At 43.3% G+C, this 20,104-nt stretch overlaps 2 protein-coding genes across 3 annotated transcripts in view; one reads left to right on the plus strand and one right to left on the minus strand.

The window, feature by feature from the left end:
• FRK (fyn related Src family tyrosine kinase) overlaps positions 1-12,562 on the minus strand; it is a 154,549-nt gene extending 141,987 nt beyond the window's left edge. Inside the window, exon 1 of the mRNA XM_056566367.1 lies at positions 12,526-12,562. The gene's annotated coding sequence lies outside the window, so the exon portion shown is untranslated. The remainder of the gene's footprint in view (positions 1-12,525) is intronic.
• A 234-nt stretch (positions 12,563-12,796) lies between these two features.
• The window catches only part of NT5DC1 (5'-nucleotidase domain containing 1), a 417,176-nt gene continuing 409,868 nt past the window's right edge, over positions 12,797-20,104 (plus strand). Inside the window, exons 1-4 of one of the 2 annotated variants that reach the window (XM_056566365.1) lie at positions 12,797-12,836; positions 13,741-13,946; positions 15,927-16,018; positions 17,519-17,590. In XM_056566365.1, the coding sequence (XP_056422340.1) occupies positions 13,854-13,946; positions 15,927-16,018; positions 17,519-17,590 (257 nt within the window). In that variant the 5' untranslated portion in view covers positions 12,797-12,836; positions 13,741-13,853. Of the gene's footprint in view, positions 12,837-12,908; positions 13,007-13,740; positions 13,947-15,926; positions 16,019-17,518; positions 17,591-20,104 lie in introns of those variants that run through there. The other variant, XM_056566366.1, reaches the window with a different exon arrangement.

Below are 20,104 nucleotides of genomic sequence, written 5' to 3' on the forward strand. Positions count from 1 at the left end.
ACAGTATAGGCATAGATTCTCTGTTTGTCGGCGAGTTCTTTCCATGCAGGTCAAGCGAGACCGATCCACCTGCATAGTCTCCATTGCAGGAGGCAAGGGACAAGGTTGCGGTGGTTGCTAGAAGACAGGTGCCAGACAACGAAAGCACCGAGGTCGTGCAGACTCCCTTTCTTGGTGTAGTTCCTCACATCGCTCTGAGAAATAGATATCAATCTGGGATGCCAACTGTATAAGCTCAATCAGATTAGATGGCAATTCCCGGGCAGCGAGGACATCCTTGATTTGACTTGATAATCCTCTCTTGAAGGTGGTGCAAAGAACTTCATCATTCCATAATAACTCAGATGCCAGGGTACGGAAACAAATAGCATACTCGCCCACAGAGGGGTTACCCTGAGAAAGACTCAGCAATGCCGCCTCAGCGGAGGAAGCTCAAACAGGTTCTTTGAAGACACCCCAAAATTCCATCAGAAACACCTGGAGATTGGTTGGGAGAGCATCACTGCGATCCCAAAGCGGAGTTGCCCAGGACAAAGCCCTTCCAGTTAAAAGACTGAGGATGAAGGCCACCTTTGCTCGTTCCGTAGGGAACTGATCCGCCATGAGTTCAATGGAGCACTGAGTCACGAAACCATGACAGGACTTGGGATCCCCCTCATATTTCTCGGGAAGAGACAGGCAGAGTTTTGATCCAGAGAGGACTGCAGGAGCGGGAGGCAACACCGGAGCAGGAAGGGGCTGTGGCGGTTGTTGCTGAGCAGTTAGCAACTGCTGCATCATGGCGGGTAACTGGCTCAACTACTGTGCCTGCGGGGCCAACTGCTGTGACTGGAGCGCCACGATGGAAGCAAGATCCGGACTATCAGGCAGAGGAACCCCAGCGGAATCCATGGCCAGATCTTGCTGTAACAGCGTTGGATGTGGATCCTCTAACCTGTGTGGCGTATGACTCGGACCGTATCGGGGAGGGGAGTCTAAGGTGCCGCTGGTATTCACCAGAGCCCGCCGCAAGGCAGAATGGGCTTACTGCGGCAGGCGACACCCAGGTCGCTATCCCTGACACGGCTCGACCACACAGGTAGCTGGGCTAGGCGAGGTACCGAAGGATAAGTCAGTAGCGTAGTCAAACGTAGCAGAAGGCAAAGGTGCGGAGTCTAATAACGTAGCGGAAGGTCTGGATACACGGGTAAGGCTAAAAGGCTATATGGGTCGCTTAATGTCAGGCTAGGGGCACTGAAGGTCCGGCAGGGAAGTGTGGGAGGTGCAGGGACTTTATAATGTAGTGTCAGGTGCAACAACTAATTATGTAGTGTCAGGTGCAACAACTAATAAATTTCAGAGCGACGGGGACGTGCTGGGGCTGAGACACAGAGGAGGAGGCTGCAGAGGAGTATGGTGAGTTACAAGCTGGGATTCGCATGCGGGCGCGTCCCGCGATGCGAATCCCAGCCCTGCCGGCAGTCAGGGATTCAGGGACCATGCGCTCCCTCCCGATGCTTGACTGCTCTCTGCTGACACCTCTGTCCGTGTCAGGAACTGTCCAGAGCCGCATAGTTTGCTATGGGGATTTTCTCCTGCTCCTGCTGACACCTGATACGGGCATCAGGTGTCAGCAGAGAGCACTGTGGAAATTCAAAAAGAAAATAATTTCCTCTGTAGCATACAGCTGCTAATAAGAACTGGAAGGACTGGAAGGAATTTTTGTCCAAAGTTATTTATAAATCTGTTTAACTTTTTGGCCCCAGTTGATTAAAAATAAATAAATAAATGAAAAAGGTTTTCCACCTAAGTACTCCTTTAACCCCTTAAGGACCAAGGACGTACGGGGACGTCCTTGCACTCTGGGCTTTAAGGACCAAGGACGTCCCCGTACGTCCTGGCGTTTTCCGATCCCTGCGCGCCGGGCAGAGATCGGAAAAGCATGCCTGCTGAAATCATTCAGCAGGCATGCTGTGCAAATGCCGAGGTTCCTTCCCGCTGCTGGACCCGCTGTTTTCGTTCAGTCAGCGGGTGCAGCAGGGAGAAGAAGCCGTTGATCCCCCCTCGGAGCTCCGGAGCCCCCTCAGGAGCCTTAGAATAGGGTAAGCTTATTACAGGGACAGGTAGGAGTTCAATAAGTTAAAAAGTGACATAAAAGTAAAAAAGAAGTTAAAAAAAAGTACCTCCCCCCCTCTGACCCCCTAATAGGTCCCCAGGGTCCTATTAGGGTCTGATCCCTGACCCCGGGTCCTATTAGGGGTTCAGGGAGCTGCATGCGCCATCCCCCCTTTTTTTTTGGCCGCAGCTTTTTTTTTTTTCATAAAAAAAATCCCCCCCTGACCCCCTAATAGGTCCCTGATCCCTTACCCCGGGTCCTATTAGGGGTTAAGGGAGCTGCGTTTGCCACCCCTTTCTTTTTTGTTGGCTTGGCCGCAGCTTTTTTTTTTTTTTTCCTATTACTGTAATACACTATTTACACCAAGCACCACACAGTACATACTTCCCTGCCCCCCCCCCCCCCCCCCCCCCGCATACGTACCCCTCAGGGACCTCTCGGTAGATGAGTCTCTCATCAGTTTTAAGGGGAGACTCATCTTCCGCCAGTATATTCCCTCGAAGCGGGCGCGATATGGCGTGAAACTCTACAAACTTTGTGAGAGTACCTCCGGGTACACTTACAAGTTTAGAGTATATGAGGGACGAGATTCCTGTATTGAACCCCCAGAATGTCCCCCCACTCTGGGTGTTAGCGGGAAACTCATTTGGGACCTTGTGCACCCATTGCTGGATAAGGGTTTCCACGTGTACGAGGATAACTTTTATAAAAGCATCCCTCTGTTCAAATCCCTTTCCGCCAGATCCACGTCCGCTTGTGGGACCGTGCGGAAGAACCAGAGAGGTCCAGACGCCTATCCCCAAGGGTGAGTCCCGTGCCATGACCCATGATAACCTGTTGTTGGTGAAGTATAAGGATAAGAGGGATGTCCTTATACTCACCACTATTCATGGGAATGGCAGCACCCCTGTCCCTGTGCGAGGTACCGTGGGACCGGTCCTCAAGCCCGATTGTATTCTGGACTACAATCGGTATATGGGGGGAGTTGATCTCTCAGATCAAGTCCTCAAGCCATACAACACCATGCGGAAAACACGGGCATGGTACAAAAAAGTTGCGGTCTACTTGGTACAGGTTGCCATGTACAACGCTTTTGTACTATCCCAGTACGCTGGCAACACAGGGACATTCCTCCCGTACCAAGAAGAAGTCCTAAGGTTCCTGATCTTTGCTGACCGGGAAAGATCAGGCCGGACTTCCCAAGGGTCTGGAGTTGTAGGCGCCAGGATCGTCCCAGGCCAGCACTTTGCAGGTGTGATCCCCCACAGTGGAAAGAAGGGACGAACCCAGAAAAAATGCAGAGTGTGTTACAGGAAAGGGATGCGGAGGGACACCAGGTATCAATGTGACACTTGCCCAGATAATCCGGGCCTCTGCATAGACTGCTTCAGGGAGTATCACACTTCCATGGAGCCCTAAATTTTCCCTTTTTTTTTTATTTTCCATAATTTAACCAATGTACCAAGTCCAGAGTACATTCCAAAATATAACCCCCATAAATCACTAAATTGCCCAAAAAAACCTTTAAAAAACAAAACAAAAACCGATAAGACATCTTGGGGTGTTTTGTCAAAAATGGGTCAAAGGTCACTGAGTCACTATCATCCGGGACTTTTTTATGTTGCCTCAAATGCGCAGCGCTCTCTCTCCACCTGAGTGGGTGCGCATTTGAGGAAACAGGTTAGGGACGGCCACACACATCATATTCCCAGAATGATGATTCAAAGCATAGGGTTTGGGGCGGGCATATTTTTTTTAGTTTTGGCTATGCTCTGGGTCATCATTCTGGGAACATATCCTGTTTTATTATGTTTTATAATTTTCTGGCCCACTGTACCCCATATTACGGGCCTCTGTACCCCACCTGTCTACCCCAGTTACGGCCCGTTGTCTCCCATAGTGTTCCCCTATTTTAGGGCTCAGTGCTCCCCCCATTAATGCTCCTTGAGGGGGGGTCCCACATCCTGGCTCCACATCAAGCTCAAGGTCCCTGACTGCGCTCCCACTCAAGCAAGACCTGCTGTGCACCCGCCAAGCCTAAATCATCAAAAAATAAGGTATGTCCTTACTCCAAAGAAATGTATTTACAAATTATGGGGTGTCTTTTCTGCTATTAACCCTTGTAAAAATGTAAAATTTGGGGGGAAACACACATTTTAGTGAAAAAAATATATATTTTTTTTACATATGCAAAAGTTTTGAAACCCCTGTGGGGTATTTAGGCTTATTTTACCCCTTGTTATATTCCTCAAGGGGTCTAGTTTCCAAAATGGTATGCCATGTGGGGGGTATTTTTCTGTCCTGGCACCATAGGGGCTTCCTAAATGCGACATGTTCCCCCCATTTCAGCAAAGTTTGCAAATGTGACTCCTTCTCTTCTGAGCATTGTGGCGCTCCTGCAGTGCACTTGATGTCCACTTATGGGGTACCTACATACTCAGAAGAGATGGGGTTACAAATTTTTTTTTTTTCTACTATTAACCCTTGCAAAAATGTGAAATTTGTGGGGAAACCCACATTTTAGTGAAAAAATATATATATCTTTTTACATATGCAAAAGTCGTGAAACCCCTGTGGGGTATTAAGGCTCACTTTACCCCTTGTTACGTTCCCCAAGGGGTCTAGTTTCCAAAATATAATGCCATGTGGTTTTTTGTTTTGCTGTCCTGGCACCTGTAGTGCGCCAGCAGAGCATTTTTCGACCCCATATGGAGTGTTTTCTGAATCGGGAGAAATTGGGCTTCAAACTTTGGGGGGTATTTTCTGCTTTAACCCTTTGTAAAAATGTAAAATTTTTGGGAAACCAACCATTTTCGGTAAAATTATATATTTTTTTTACATATGCAAAAGTCGTGAAACCCCTGTGGGGTATTAAGGTTCACTTTACCCCTTGTTACATTCCCCAAGGGGTCTTGTTTCCAAAATATAATGCCATGTGTTTTTTTTTTTTTTTGCTGTCCTGGCACCATAGGGGCTTCCTAAATGCGGCATGCCCCCAGAGCAAAATTTGCTTCCAAAAAGCCAAATGTGACTACTCCTCTTCCGAGACCTGTAGTGTCTTTTCACCCCCACATGGGGTGTTTTCTGAATCGGGAGAAATTGGGCTTCAAATTTTGTGGGGTATTTTCTGCTTTAACCCTTTGTAAAAATTTAAAATTTTTGGGAAAACAAGCATTTTAGGTAAAAATTATTATTTTTTTTTTTTACATTTGCAAAAGTCATGAAACACCTGTGGGGTATTAAGGCTCACTTAATTCCTTGTTATGTTCCCCGAGGGGTCTAGTTTCCAAAATGGTATGCCATGTGTTTTTTTTTTTGCTGTTTTGGCACCCTAGGGGCTTCCTAAAGGTGACATGCCCCCCCAAAACCATTTCAGAAAAATGTTCTCTCCAAAATCCCCTTGTCGCTCCTTCCCTTCTGAGCCCTCTACTGCGCCCGCCGAACACTTTACATAGACATATGAGGTATGTGCTTACTCAAGAGAAATTGGACTACAAATACAAGTAAATATTTTCTCCTTTTACCCCTTGCAAAAATTCAAAAATTGGGTCTACAAGAACATGCGAGTGTAAAAAATGAAGATTGTGAATTTTCTCCTTCACTTTGCTGCTATTCCTGTGAAACACCTAAAGGGTTAAAACACTTACTGAATGTCATTTTGAATACTTTGGGGGGTGTAGTTTTTATAATGGGGTCTTTTATGGGGTATCTCTAATATGAAGACCCTTCAAATCCACTTCAAAACTGAACTGGTCACTGAAAAATAGTGAGTTTTAAAATTTTGTGAAAAATTAGAAAATTGCTGCTGAACTTTGAAGCACTTTGGTGTCTTCCAAAAGCAAAAGCTCATCAATTTTATGATGCAAACATAAAGTAGACATATTGTATATGTGATCCAAAAAAAAGTTATTTTCAATATCCATTTTCTTTACAAGCAGAGAGCTTCAAAGTTAGAAAAATTCAAAATTTTCATTTTTTTCATCAAATTTGGGGATTTTTCACCATGAAAGGATGCAAGTTCCCACAAAATTTTACCACTATGTTAAAGCAGAATATGTCACGAAAAAACAATCTCGGAATCAGAATGATAACTAAAAGCATTCCAGCGTTATTAATGTTTAAAGTGACAGTGGTCAGATGTGCAAAAAACGCTCTGGTCCTAAGGTGTAAAATGGCCTGGTCCTTAACCCCTTAAGGACTCAGCCCATTTTGGCCTTAAGGACTCAGACAATTTAATTTTTACGTTTTCATTTTTTCCTCCTCTAAAAATCATAACTCTTTTATATTTTCATCCACAGACTAGTATGAGGGCTTGTTTTTTGCGCGACCAGTTGTCCTTTGTAATGACATCACTCATTATATCATAAAATGTATGGCGCAACCAAAAAACACTATTTTTGTGGGGAAATTAAAACGAAAAACGCAATTTTGCTAATTTTGGATGGTTTCGTTTTCACGCCGTACAATTTATGGTAAAAATGACGTGTGTTCTTTATTCTGAGGGTCAATACGATTAAAATGATACCCATTATTACATACTTTTATATTATTGTTGCGACGATAACAAATATGTCTATAAAAAAAATTACGCTTTTTGGGGGTAAAATAGGAAAAAACGGACGTTTTACTTTTTATTGGGGGAGGGGATTTGTAACTTTTTTTTTACTTTAACTTTTACATTTTTTTACATTTTTTTTACACTTGAATAGTCCCCATAGGGGACTATTCATAGCAATAACATGATTGCTAAAACGGATCTGTTCTATGTATAGGACATAGAACAGATCAGTGTTTTCGGTGATCTTCTGCTCTGGTCTGCTCGATCACAGACCAGAGCAGGAGACGCCGGGAGCCGGACGGAGGAAGGAGAGGGGACCTCCGTGCGGCGTTACGAATGATCGGGTCCCCGCAGCAGCGCTGCGGGCGATCCGATCATTCATTCAAATCGCGCACTGCCGCAGATGCCGGGATCTGTATTGATCCCGGCACCTGAGGGGTTAATGGCGGACGCCATTGCCGGCGGGTCCCTGGCTGCGATCAGCAGCCGGGATCAGCCGCGCATGACACGGGCATGTAAATGTACGTCCTGGTGCGTTAAGTACCACCTCACCAGGACGTACATTTAAGGGGTTAAGGGGTTAAAGTGTTAAAAAAAAAAAAGTTACAAAATGTGGAAAAATCCCATCTCTTAATAAAAATATAAATTGTCCCTTTTTCCCATTTTGCCCCCAGAAAGTGTAAAAAGAAATTAAACATATTTGGTATCTCCGTGTGCGTAAATGTCCGGACTATCAAAATATAATGTTATTGATCCCGTATGGTGAACGGCGTAAACGTTAAAAAAAAAGTCCAAAATTGCTGCTTTTTTGTCACAATATTCCCACCCAAAATTTTTACAAAAATGTATTTAAAGTTTCATATAGCAAATGTGGTATCAATACAAACTACAGATCATGGCGTAAAAAATGAGTCCTCATAAGGCGGACGCTTATACGAAAAAATTAAAAAGTTATAGGTTTGTTAAATAGAGGGATTTTAAACACACTAATTTGGTTAAATAGTTTTTGATTTTTTAAAAGCATGTCACATTTAGGAAGCCCCTATGGTACCAGAACAGCAAAAAAGAAAAAAAAAAAACACATGGCATACTATTTTGGAAACTACACCCCTCAAGGAACGTAACAAGGGGTCCAGTGAGCCTTAACACACTACAAGTGTTTGACGACTTTTCGCTAAATTTGGATGTGTAAATTAAATTTTTTTTTCACTAAAATGCTGGTTCTTCCCCAAATGTTAAATTTTTACAAGGGGTAATAGGAGAAAATGTCCCCCCCAAAATGTATAACCCCATCTCTTCTGAGTATGGAAATACCCCATGTGTGGACCTCAAGTGCACTACAGGCGTACTACAATGCTCAGAAGAGGAGTCACATTTGGCTTTTGGAAAGCAAATTTTGCTGAAATGTTTTTTTGGGGGGCATGTCACATTTAGGAAGCCCCTATGGTGCCAGAACAGCAAACATATAAAAAGATAAATAAATAAAACACATGGCATACTATTTCGGAAACTACACCCCTCAAGGAACGTAACAAGGGGTACAGCGATCCTTAACACCCCACAGGTGTTTGACGACTTTTTGTTAAAGTTTCACTAAAAGGCTGGATTTTCCCCAAATCTTACATTTTTACAAGGGGTAAAAGGAGAAAATGCCCCCTAAAATTTGTAACCCCATTTCTTATGAATATGGAAATACACCATGTGTGGACATCAAGTGCTCTGCTGGTGCACTACAATGCTCAGAGGGGAAGAAGCGCCATTGATCTTTTGGAGAGAGAATATGGTTGTAATAGAAGTTGGGGGCCTTGTGCGTTTACAATACGGATCCAAAATAGTGGACCCCCCCACATGTGACCCCATTTTGGAAATTACACCCCTCACAGAATTTAATAAGGGGTGCAGTGAGCATTTACACGCCACTGGCGTTTGACAGGTTTTTTTTCATTTTCACGGACCACTGCTCCAAAAATCTGCCAGACACCTTAGGGGCGTAAATGCTCACTGTACTCTTATAACATTCCGTGCCCCTCAATGCAAGCCTACGGGAGGGGGCGTGATAGCTATCATGCCCCCTCCCGTAGGCTTGTATTGAGGGGCGGAGCGTGACGTCACGCCGCCGGCCCGGTGGTTGCCCGTAATAAGACCCGGAGCGAACACGCTCCGGGGACAGATTACAAACGGGGTGCCGCATGCATGACCACGGGAGTCCCCAGCGGCAGGACTCCCGCGATCAGGCATCTTATCCCCTATCCTTTGGATAGGGGATAAGATGTGTAAGCACCGGAGAACCCCTTTATGGGGTTAAGGCCAAAATGGGCTGTGTCCTTAAGGGGTTAAAGGGGTACTCACTGGAGGGGGCCTCACAGCCACTTAACTCGCCCCCTATGTGAGTGGTGATGCATACAACATTGCATCGCCACTCTGCAGAGCCCACGGGAATCCTGTAGAATACTGTGTCCCTGTAGCGGAATGTGACCCTCCGCACAGGGACACAGTTTTCTGTTTTACAGCCTGCTCCCTCTCCATCGAGTTGCTCTGCTGTATTGACAGAGCAAAGAGCCATTAGCTCCTCGCTCTGTCAATCACTCTTGTGGCCACCCCATTACGTGGGCAATCACAAGAGGAACAGCGTCCTTCCGCTGTGCTCTGGAGCATGAGTGATGTCATCATGCGCCAAAGCACAGAGCGGAGGAGAAGAAAGAAGAGAGGACACGCCACTGACAACGGGAGCCAGGTGAGTATCTTTGTCTTTTTTTTTTTAACCATTGTCTGCTGCTTCTACTACCTAAAGGGGATGGCTGCTGCCTAGAGGGTGCAGCTGCTACTTAGAGGGGCTGCTGCTGATGCCTGGAGGGGGCTGCTGCTGCTGCTACCTAAAAGGGTCTGTCATTGCTACCTAAATAAGGTTACTGCTGCTACTACTTCTTCCTAAAATGGGCTGCTACCACTACTTAACCCCTTGGGGACGGAGCCCATTTTGACCCTAAGGACGGGAGTATTTTTTGCAAATCTGACCTCTGTCACTTTGTGCATTAATAGCTCTGGGATGGTTTTACTTACAGTATACATTTGATTCTGAGATAGTTTCTTCATGACATATTGTACTTTATGTTAGTGGTAAATATTTGTCGATATTTGCATAATTTCTTAGTGAAAAATTCCCAAATTTCATGAAAAATTAGAAAATTTTGCATTTTTCTAACTTTGAAACTCTCTGCTTGTAAGGAAAATGGACATTCCATATAAATTATATATTGATTCAAATATACTATATGTCTATGTAGAAAACAGCAATAGCCAGCGGTAAAAGAACTTCAGTAAAAGCACTCAAACGGCAGTCCATAAAAACAGGAACGCTGAAACATGCTTGTTTCGTTAAAGTTGGACGTGAAAATGAAAATTTTTATTTTTAACACTATAATACTGGTGTTACCCCAAATTTTTAATTTTCCCATGGGGTAATAGGAAAAAATTAGGAAATACCCCATATGTGGTCGTAAAGTGCTCTGCGGACGCACTACAGGTCTCATAACAGAAGGAGCCCCATTGGGCTTTTTGAGTGAGAATTTGGCTCGAATTGAAGTAGGGGCCATGTGGGGTTACAAAGCCCCCATTGTGCAAGAACAGCAGAAACCTTCCACATGTGACACCATTTTGGAAAGTACACCCCTCAAGGAACATAACAAGGGCTATAGTAAGTACTTACACCTCACAGGTTTTTTGAACAGTGGGCCGTAAAAATGAAAAATTTGATTTTTAACACTAAAATGGTGGCTTTACCCCAAATTTGGTTGGAATGGAAGTCGGGGGCCATGTGCGTTTACAAAGCCCCAATGGTGCCCCCACATGTGACCCCATTTCAGAAACTACACCCCTCACGGAATGTAATAATGGATGCAGTAAGCATTTACACCCCTGTTGGACACCTGTGGGGTGTAAATGCTCACTGCACCCCTTGTTACATTCCGTGAGGGGTTTAGTTTCCAAAATGGGGTCACATGTAGGGCAGCATGAGGGCTTTGTAAATGCACCTGGCCTTCAATTCCAGCATAATTCTATCTCCAAAAGCCCAACGGTGCTCCTTCTCTTCTGAGCCCTGTAGTGCGCCTGCAGAGCACTTTACATCCACATATGGGTTATTTCCATACTCAGAAGAAATGGTGGTACAAATTTTGGGGGACTTTTTCATCTATTACCCCATGTGAAAATGAAAAATTTGGGGTAATGCCAGCATTTCAGTGAAAAAAATTAAATTTTTCATTCTCACGTCCAACTTTAACGAAAATTCGTCAAACACAGGTTAAAGCTCACTATACCCCTTGTTACATTCCTTTAGGGGTGTAGTTTCCAAAATGGGGTCACATGTGGGTGTTTTCCTTTTTGCTGTCACTAATAGCCACCCCTGTGCAAATCACTAACTTAGCAGAGTTTTGTGGTCTTTTTCTCCTTTTACATCTTGTGAAATGGGGCAACACCAGCATGTTAGTGTAATTTTTATTTTTTTTTTACAATAACATGCTGGTGTAGCCCCTAACTTTTCCTTTTCATAACGGGTAAAAGGAGAAAAAGCCCCCCAAAATTTGTAACGCAATTTCTCCAGCGTACGGACATACCCCATATGTGGCACTAAACTGCCTTGAAATACGACAGGGCATCAGAAATAGAGACCGCCATGAGCATTTAAGGCCTGAATTAGGGATTTGCATGGGGCGGACCAGGATGCAAGTATGGAGCTTGCCTCCTGCACCAAAAATACCCTACGGCAGTGTTTCCCAAACAGGGTGCCTCCAGCTGTTGCAAAACTCCCAGCATGCCTGGACAGTCAGTGGCTCTCCAGTTGTTTTGCAACAGCTGAAGGCTCTGTTTAGGAAACAGGGGCAAACAAGGCATTTGTCATTTTATGAGGGGGCTGAGGAGGGGTTTGTTAGGGTGTGAATATGTAGTTTATTTCATATGAGTGTAGTGTAGTGTAGTGTTTTTAGGGTACATTCACACGGCGGGCGTTCACAGCGAGTTTAGTTTCCTGGTGGGAGTTTGAGCTTGGATACTAAAAATGAACCTTGATATTTGGGAAACAATGATGATGACACCACAGTTTATGTTCAAACATGGACACGGTTCACAGGATGGATCGGTTAGGAGCTACTTTATGGCCCCACAAACTAAGAGTACATGGCTGAACAAACCCATTACAAGTCGCTACAAGTGCAGGGGTTGTATTACCTGTAAATACACGGATATCTGTAAGATTTTCCACAGTAGAATACAGATAAGGCAATACATTCATTGTATGTCCAAGGCTATGGTATATAAGACATCTTGCACATGTGGTAAGGAATATATTGGGTACAATATTTAGGAATTTAGATGCAGAATTAGGGAACACATGTCACGTTGCTAATAATGCTGACAAACCATAGGCAAAGGATGTAAATTGTGAATAAAACGGTGATCCAGCTTGTCTCAAGTTTGCAGGGATGGAGCTGAATAAAATACTAATACGAGATAGGATAATATTCCAGAAAGAAACAGAATGGATCTTCCGCTTGCATACAGTTACCTCTAGGGTTTATATGAGCAGATGTATTTCATGTCTCCTGTAACATGTTTATGTCATGTTACCTCGCTCTTGGTCTGTCCTGTATTTCCTATGTTGTAATTATGTATATATATATATATATATATATATATATATATATATATATATATATATACACACACACACATATATATATATACACACACCCTTCTATGTTTCTATGTTTGAGCATAAATTGGGGACATGGATACCTAACCTCCCCTTGTCCCCTCCCTTCCCATTTGACATTGCACTCTTTATTTTTTAACACCTCATCTCCCTGTTGAGACTAACTTTAGATGGGCTTTTTAGCCTGACCCAGCTCTCCGCTAGGAATTGCCAGGTGACGGTGTGTTTGGCATAGCTGGTTACCTAGCAACAAACAGACAAAGCTTTCATATGACGAACTCACTTTCTGAAGCACTGGGCTTAACAGGAAGCAGTATGGCCATGTGTTCCATTTACAGGAAACAGTATGGCTGTGTGTTCCATTTACAGGAAGAAGTATGGCTGTGTGTTCCATTTACAGGAAGCAGTATGGCTGTGCGTTCCATTTACAGGAAGCCGTACGGCTGTGTGTTCAATTTACAGGAAGCAGTATGGCTGTGTGTTTCATGAATAGGAAGTATTATACGGGAAGTAATATGGCCATGTGTTTCATTTACAGGAAGTAGAAAGACTATGCGTTCCATTGACAGGAAGTATTATGTCCATGCATTCCATTTACAGGAAGTGGGGTGGGGCTTCACATAGCATGTTGTCTGAGGCTCTTTTAGTAAGTTTCTTTAATTCCTGTAAATGGTTTGGGATTAGTTTTGTAGCCACACATTGACTTAGTGAGGGCTACCATTGTGCCATTAGTGCTAGGACAACTGTATATTACTCCATGCATTTGCTCTTTGTATGTTATTTGATATAGGTTGCCCAGTTTATTCATAATTTCCCCTTTTCATTATTTTGAATATTATATGTATCAACTCCCCTGACTATTCCAGGGTGCTAGAAAACCATTGGGGGCATGTATGAGCACAGGTAGAATGTAGGTTACTGCAGGGCTGGGGTTGCCCTTTTTAGAGTGTGAGTTGCAATGGTCCCCTGAGCAAGCAGCGCTGGTACTTGACATCTGCGAGGATGAGTATGGTGCAGGGGTCACCTTTATTATGGTGGGTGCTCTGTCAGTTCCCTGAGGATGGGTAGAGCTGGCAGTAGGGATATCCGATCATAGAATCTAAAGGTTGGACCTGGCTTCTCCAACAAGCACACATATTTTTGTAGCACACTTGTTTAATATGGAGTAGGTGCAAGGATAATGTAAGACAGTTCATTTTTGCCTCTGTGTGGATCGAAGCATGGCATTACATATACTTGCAATATACCCCTCCCTAGGGTACTTTGTACATCACTTTGTCATATGCACTTAGTGGAGTGAGATTTGTGTTATTGTTTAAGACATCGAATAAAGGTTGTTTTATTTGTGTTTAATGGTTAACCCTTTGCTGTCCTAAAAAGTAGTGGGAAACAGTGGAGACGGAACTTATCAAGTGCAGGTCAGCCCTGGATCAGGGTGCTACACACCGCGCTGTTCACACCTCACTCCACACCCTTTCTTCCCACCCAAAAAAATGAGCGACCACTTCTCGCTGTCTGACTGCGATGTCATAGGCTTCGACCTGGACCACACTCTGTGCCGGTATCATCTGCAGGAATCCAGCAAGGTGAGTGGATGAAACTGGACAGTGGCTTCAGAAATATTCAGTGCAATGGAAACCCACCTGCCTGTCATGGCCAGTCCCCCTGGAAAAATGCTGTTAAACTATTGATGGCATAGACAGTAAACAAGGAGCTGTCAGCAGCTCTTAGAAAACAGTTGTGATGGCTCCTGCTGCTCCCCGTGTAGTCTCGTGACAGGAAGCAGGAATGGCTTCTTCCCACATTGTCCTGCTGGGGGCAGAGATGACTGCTACCAGTTCCCTGGGGGAATGTTTTAGGTGCTGCACCTCCCCTCCTGTGCTCAGTACAGGAAAGATAAGTTGTCTGCTTCCATTCAGCTGTGACAGGAGAATGTTTGTCTATATATCTATCCCCTATTTGTCTGTCTCATATTTATGTATTTTGTGCACTATGGGAGTGCAGGAGATACCCGATTTCAGAGCTCATGTATCTCCGGCTCTCCCATAGAGAATGCATGGAGTGTGTGCTGACACACCACTCCATTCACAGGGCGAGACTGGGCCCCATTCTTGAGATCATAGGGCTTCTCAGTGGTCGCCATCCTTAGCAATCATACCCTTATCTACTATCTGCAGGGGTGCTGGACCCCATTAAACCCCATTGAAGCATGTAAATATGGGTGTCATTTTAATCGTTTTTACCCACAGAATAAAGAAAACATGTCAGTTTGACACTAAATTGCACTGTAAAAGCTAAATCCTACAAAAGTCTTTTCAAATTTCCCCACAAAATTTTTTGGTTGTGCGATATGTTTTATAGTATTATTAAAGGTGTCATTACAAAGTAAAATTAGTCACGCAAAAAAAACAAGCTTCCGTTGTCCGTCGACAACTACCTCAGGGATGTTGTGAGGAAGTTATCAACGAACAATGGAATGTGTGGGGCTCTAGGGGGGCACCCGCATGTCCATTCTCCATCTGCTGTCTCTAGCCCTCCTCTCTCAGTTCTAACCAGGTTGTATGCCTTACCTTTGGTGTTATTATAGGTTTATAGTACAAGTAGTATATGTGAACTGGGAGAGAGTATACATATGATGGTGCACTTTATTCTGGGACTGTGTTTAGGGCTATGTGACTGCATTGACTATTATTTCATTGTGCAGGTGTCCTGGGAGTGGTTTCACCCTTTTTTTTAGGGGGTCCCCCCTGTTGTGTAGTGGCTTTTGTGCCTTTTAAGGGTTTTAATGTTCTTGTTTGCTTTAATCATGTATGTTAAATTTAACATTAAAAATTTATGTCTTGAATTTTACTTCTATAGTGGATGTGCGCTTTTTTGGTATATCAACTTTTCTTGTGTGGTTTAATGTTGTATATGGATATACTTAGCAGCACCCCTTGAGTTTAGATATCTGCTGAGCCCGCTTGATTGTGGTTGTGATACCTACTTAGCCAATCATTGGCCACAGCAGCAGGGCCGGCTCGGGGGGCTCCGCTCTGCCTGCCGCAAGAAAGTTTGACAACCAGCATCCGAACCACTCGCTCAGCCAGCAGCATGAGGAGGAGGTTTTTTACAGTGTGTCACCCCAGTAGTAAGGTGGGCGTGTCAAAGGGCGGACCAATGGGCGTAAACAAGGGGGCGGCAAAATTAGCTTTTGTCTGGGGGGGCAAAAATTCTTGCACCAGCCCTGCACAGCAGTGACCCTCCTCAGCCAGTATGACTTTTATATGTGTCAGAATGGAGAACAGACAACTCCAAGCAATGGGGACCACATTGGCAGGGGATCGGTGACAGCTGAGTATGTGTTCTTTGTCCTTTCACCCTAAGCACCTTTACATAAAAAATATCCCCCTCCCCCCTTTAAGGCTTTTTTTTTCCATACAAAGTTGTCCTGTATCCACAGAATAGAGGATAACAATCTGAATGCAGGGGAACCATGTTCTCGAGAATGGGAACCTGTGAGCTGCAACATTGCATGTTTAGATTTTTTCTCACTGTCTTTAAAATGTGTCTCATGTCTTTAACAGCTAATATATGACAGTTTTGCTCAGTACCTGGTGGCTGAAAAAGGTTATAAGGAAGACTTGCTAACAGTGACATCTGAAGAGTGGGATTTCTGGTAAATATATCCAGTTTGAAATATATTGTGATTTGAGTATTTAAAAAATCTATGTCCTTTTCTCAGGACTTCCAAGTGAGGTTCTAACAGCTGATTGTTTGCAGTGCCTGGGTTTGGATCCCGACAGTCAGGACATCAGTATTAAAAGCTTGAATAAGCAAATCTGTCACCTGCTAATTTGCAATTAAACTGCAAATAAGTTCCATAAAATGCAGTAAAATCATAAAGATGACATCTCCAAAGGATTTGTCCATTGTTGTCTGCAGTTTTATAGGTCATTTAAGTCAGAAGTGTGACCTAGGGTGTGCTGTTCCTATGGCCACAGCCTCTGTGCACAAAATCCTCTCTGTCTCACTCCTCGACTGACACATATTGCACCTGCAATGCTTATGCTATGCTTGCAGCGCCTAACCCTGTCTGGCAATCAAGGAGTAAAACAGAGGGGATGCCTGCACAGAGGCTTTGTGTCCATAGGGCCACAGCAGACACTAGGCCTTGTCTATTTGACTCTTGGGCAGCCCATAATATTGCAGATTCTAACGGAATAAACACAGACACACCTTTCAAAGGTATCATTGGTGACAGTACATACGATTTAATAGGGAATTTGCAAGTGATAGGTTTGCTTTCAAGGTAGTCTCAGAATAAAAAGCAATTGTAATCTTGACAGGACTCCAAGAAGCGGCATTAAGAGTCTGGATTACCCACAACATACTTGACAGATTTCCCTCTATCAGCTTATGTATAAGGAAGGCTATCAAGTAGCCTGTCTCTCCTGTCAGGTTTAAGAGGGTTATACAGCAGGAGAGTTTTTTTTTTTTTGAAGACTTATACAGTTCACAGCATTAAAAAAAAAAAAAAAAAAAAAAAAGTGGGACATTGCAGCAGCCAATGATTGAATGAGGGGCTGTGGGACACTCCGGGCCTAGGCTTAAAAATTTCTGAGCAGAAAAGGGGCACAGTCGGGGAGCAGGCCCGTGGAGCCAATGCTGGAGCACAGGAGGTAAGTAAAAGTCACTTTTTAAAAATAAAGTTAACTGCCCTAGTCTTGCGCTGGATAACTACTTTTAAGGCCAGTCTAACACGAGCCTAATACCGACACACATTTGTGTCCATATTATATATACGTCCTGACCAAAACTGACATAGATAACTATGAAGCTGTCAGTTAAGGTCATTAGGCCTATGGTTGGACCAATCCCTGCAGCCATAACAAGTGCAAAAGGGCATCCAAATTTCCCTTGTGTGAAACTAGGCTAATGCTGGGTTCACATGTAGTGGCTGCTGCAAGTATTGTGAATTCATACAGCTTTGCAGCAAATACAGGTAAAGCTTCTTTTAAAAATTACTGTCAATGGAAACACAGCTAGATGCTTCACTTTCAATGATTTTTGTTTTTTAATGAGATTTCACAGTGGTTTAACACTGGGGAGGCTACAAGAACTGAAGGTATACTTTGTTCTTAGTTTTATAACTTGTTTTTGTGCTGATTGTTTTTAGCAACAAAGGCTTGGTGCTGGATTTAGAAGAAGGAAACTTTCTTAAACTTGCTGCAGATGGAACTATTCTCAGGTAACCTACACAAGAAATTCTTATTTTTCCAATTTCACATAAGTGATAGTGAGCCGTGAATTTATTGCTATTTGGAGCACTTGCATGGATAGTGAGCCATCGCCTACATAAATTATACACTGTCATTTGTGCTGGATGAACAAATATAAATAATTCAGCCTGTTATATTGTTAACCCCTTAAGGACCAAGCGTTCTTCTGTTTTTGCACTTTTGTTTTTTCCTCCTAACATTTTAAAAATCATAACCCTTTCAATTTTGCACCTAAAAATTTATATGATGGCTTATTTTTTACCCAAAAATCTAAGTCGAGAAGGGGAAAAAAATCATTGTGTGACAAAATTGAAGAAAAAAATTTAATTTCTTAACTTTTAGGGGCTTCCGTTTCTACGCAGTACCTTTTTTAGTAAAAATGACACCTTATCTTTGTTCTGTAGGTCCATATGATTAAAATGATACCCTACTTATATAGGTTAGATTTTGTCATACTTTTTGAAAAAATCATAACTACATGCACGAAAATTTAAAATTGTCCTCTTCTAACCCCTGTAACTTTTTTATTTATTTTTTGCGCCGTGATCTGAAGTTTTAATCAGTACCATTTTTGTTTTGATCGCACTTTTGATCACTTTTTTTTTTAATGATATAACAAGTGACCAAAATACCCTATTTTGGAGTTTTTAAATTTTTTGCGCGTACGCCATTGACCTTGCAGTTTAATATACAATATATTTTTATAGTTCGGACATTTACGCATGTGGCTATACCACATATGTTTATTTTTATTATGTTTATATTTTATATATGGAATTTTGGAAAGGGGGTGTTTTTTAAACTACGAGTATACACGTCCATGGTCATTAACCAGTTAAAGTGTACCTGTCAGACCCTATAAAAAATGTTACTCAGTACCTAATCTTGGCCACGTACATCTCATTATGCCCCAAACACCTATATGTAGTATAAAAATACCTCTTTTCATTAGCTCACAGGAATAGAAATCCTCTCAGGAGGAGGCGTGTCCTCCCTTGTAGTAGTGGGCGATGATTGGTTTGTCTGCTCATGCAGCCTTGTCCATGAGTCATCTTTTGTCCATGACTCATAAACAAGGCTGATGCTGCTATAGGACTGGTTAGTGTCCCAGTAGGTATGGGGACCCCTAGTGGTGGGATTTTCAGTTGCCGCTTTCTTTATTAACTATTCAGAAAATTTTAAACAACCATATTACAAAATGTGTGTAATTGTCATCAGTAACAGCATATAAAAAGTTATTGGATCTGACAATGGCCATTTAAAGAGTACCCCTCATCAAAAATAGTTTTTAATATTGTATACCTTAATCTATATAGATTTCATATGCAATTGGATTTTATAAAAAAAAAAAAAAAAAAAGATTCCTTTCATGTCTAATTTCATTTTGAAACTCTGGCCACTAGGGGTCTCCCTAGGAGTCCCTGTTTCAATGATGTCGGACTCATACCGGCCAGGCTGTTGAGTCCGATATTGCAGACTCAGTACAGCTCCCCACCTGTCAAACAGACAGGCGGGAGTGAGCGCTGTGCGCGTATCTCTGCAGGGCATGGCAGCTCTGTCCTCAGACATTCCTCCTCTCTGTATGGCACGTGTAATGCCAAAAAGAGAGGAGGAGACACTGAAGCTGCATACAGAAAGAAGGGTGGAAGCAAGCCCCGGCCAGGCATCAGATGACTTTGCACCTGCTGGGCCCCGCCCGCTTCCTCCGCTCGTACACAGCACCATATTGAGCTACCGAAGATGGAATAAAAAAAGGTATTGATACAGATGGTACAGATGGGGAGGGGGATTAGGGAAAGTGTAGTTGATGATAGGTACTCTTTTAGACCCTGCAAATAACACCTACTCTTAGTAGCCATCAGTGTTTTAACCCCTTAATGACATATAATTACGTCCTTCGCCGGCTGCCAATATGTGATACTACTGATAATACTGGACATGGCCGATCGGGCTGATGTCTGGTATTTACCCTTTAGATGCAGCGATCAAAGTTGATTGTGGTGTCTAAAATGGAAGAAAACTGTTGCTGGTTAGCTCAGTGGGCTGTTCTGGACCGCTGCAGGGAAATTGCAGTGCCCTGAACAGCTGATAGGACAGCGGGAGGCTTCTTACCTTGCATCCCGCTGCCCGATTGTTGCTCTGCTGCTCCTTGCCTGAGATCCAGGCTGGAGCAACAGAGCACCGATAACGCTGATCAATGCTGTGCTATAGCATAGCATTGATCAGTGTCTGCAATCAAGGTATTGCGTGTTATAGTCCCCTATGGGGGCTATAACATTGCAAAAAAAAAAATGTAAAAAAATAGTTAGGGGTTATCCACCATAAGGTGATTTTTTTTTTTGTACTTACCTGGCAGACAGTAATGGACATGCTTAGGAAGGATCTGCACTTGTCTTGGGGCTAAATGGCTATATTGTGAGATTACCATAACACTGTGGCTAGCTTTTTGTGGACTGGTATTTCCTGTTTGTTTTCTTCTTTTG

This window comes from Hyla sarda, chromosome 3 (assembly GCF_029499605.1).
Source record: "Hyla sarda isolate aHylSar1 chromosome 3, aHylSar1.hap1, whole genome shotgun sequence".
NCBI lineage: Eukaryota > Metazoa > Chordata > Amphibia > Anura > Hylidae > Hyla > Hyla sarda.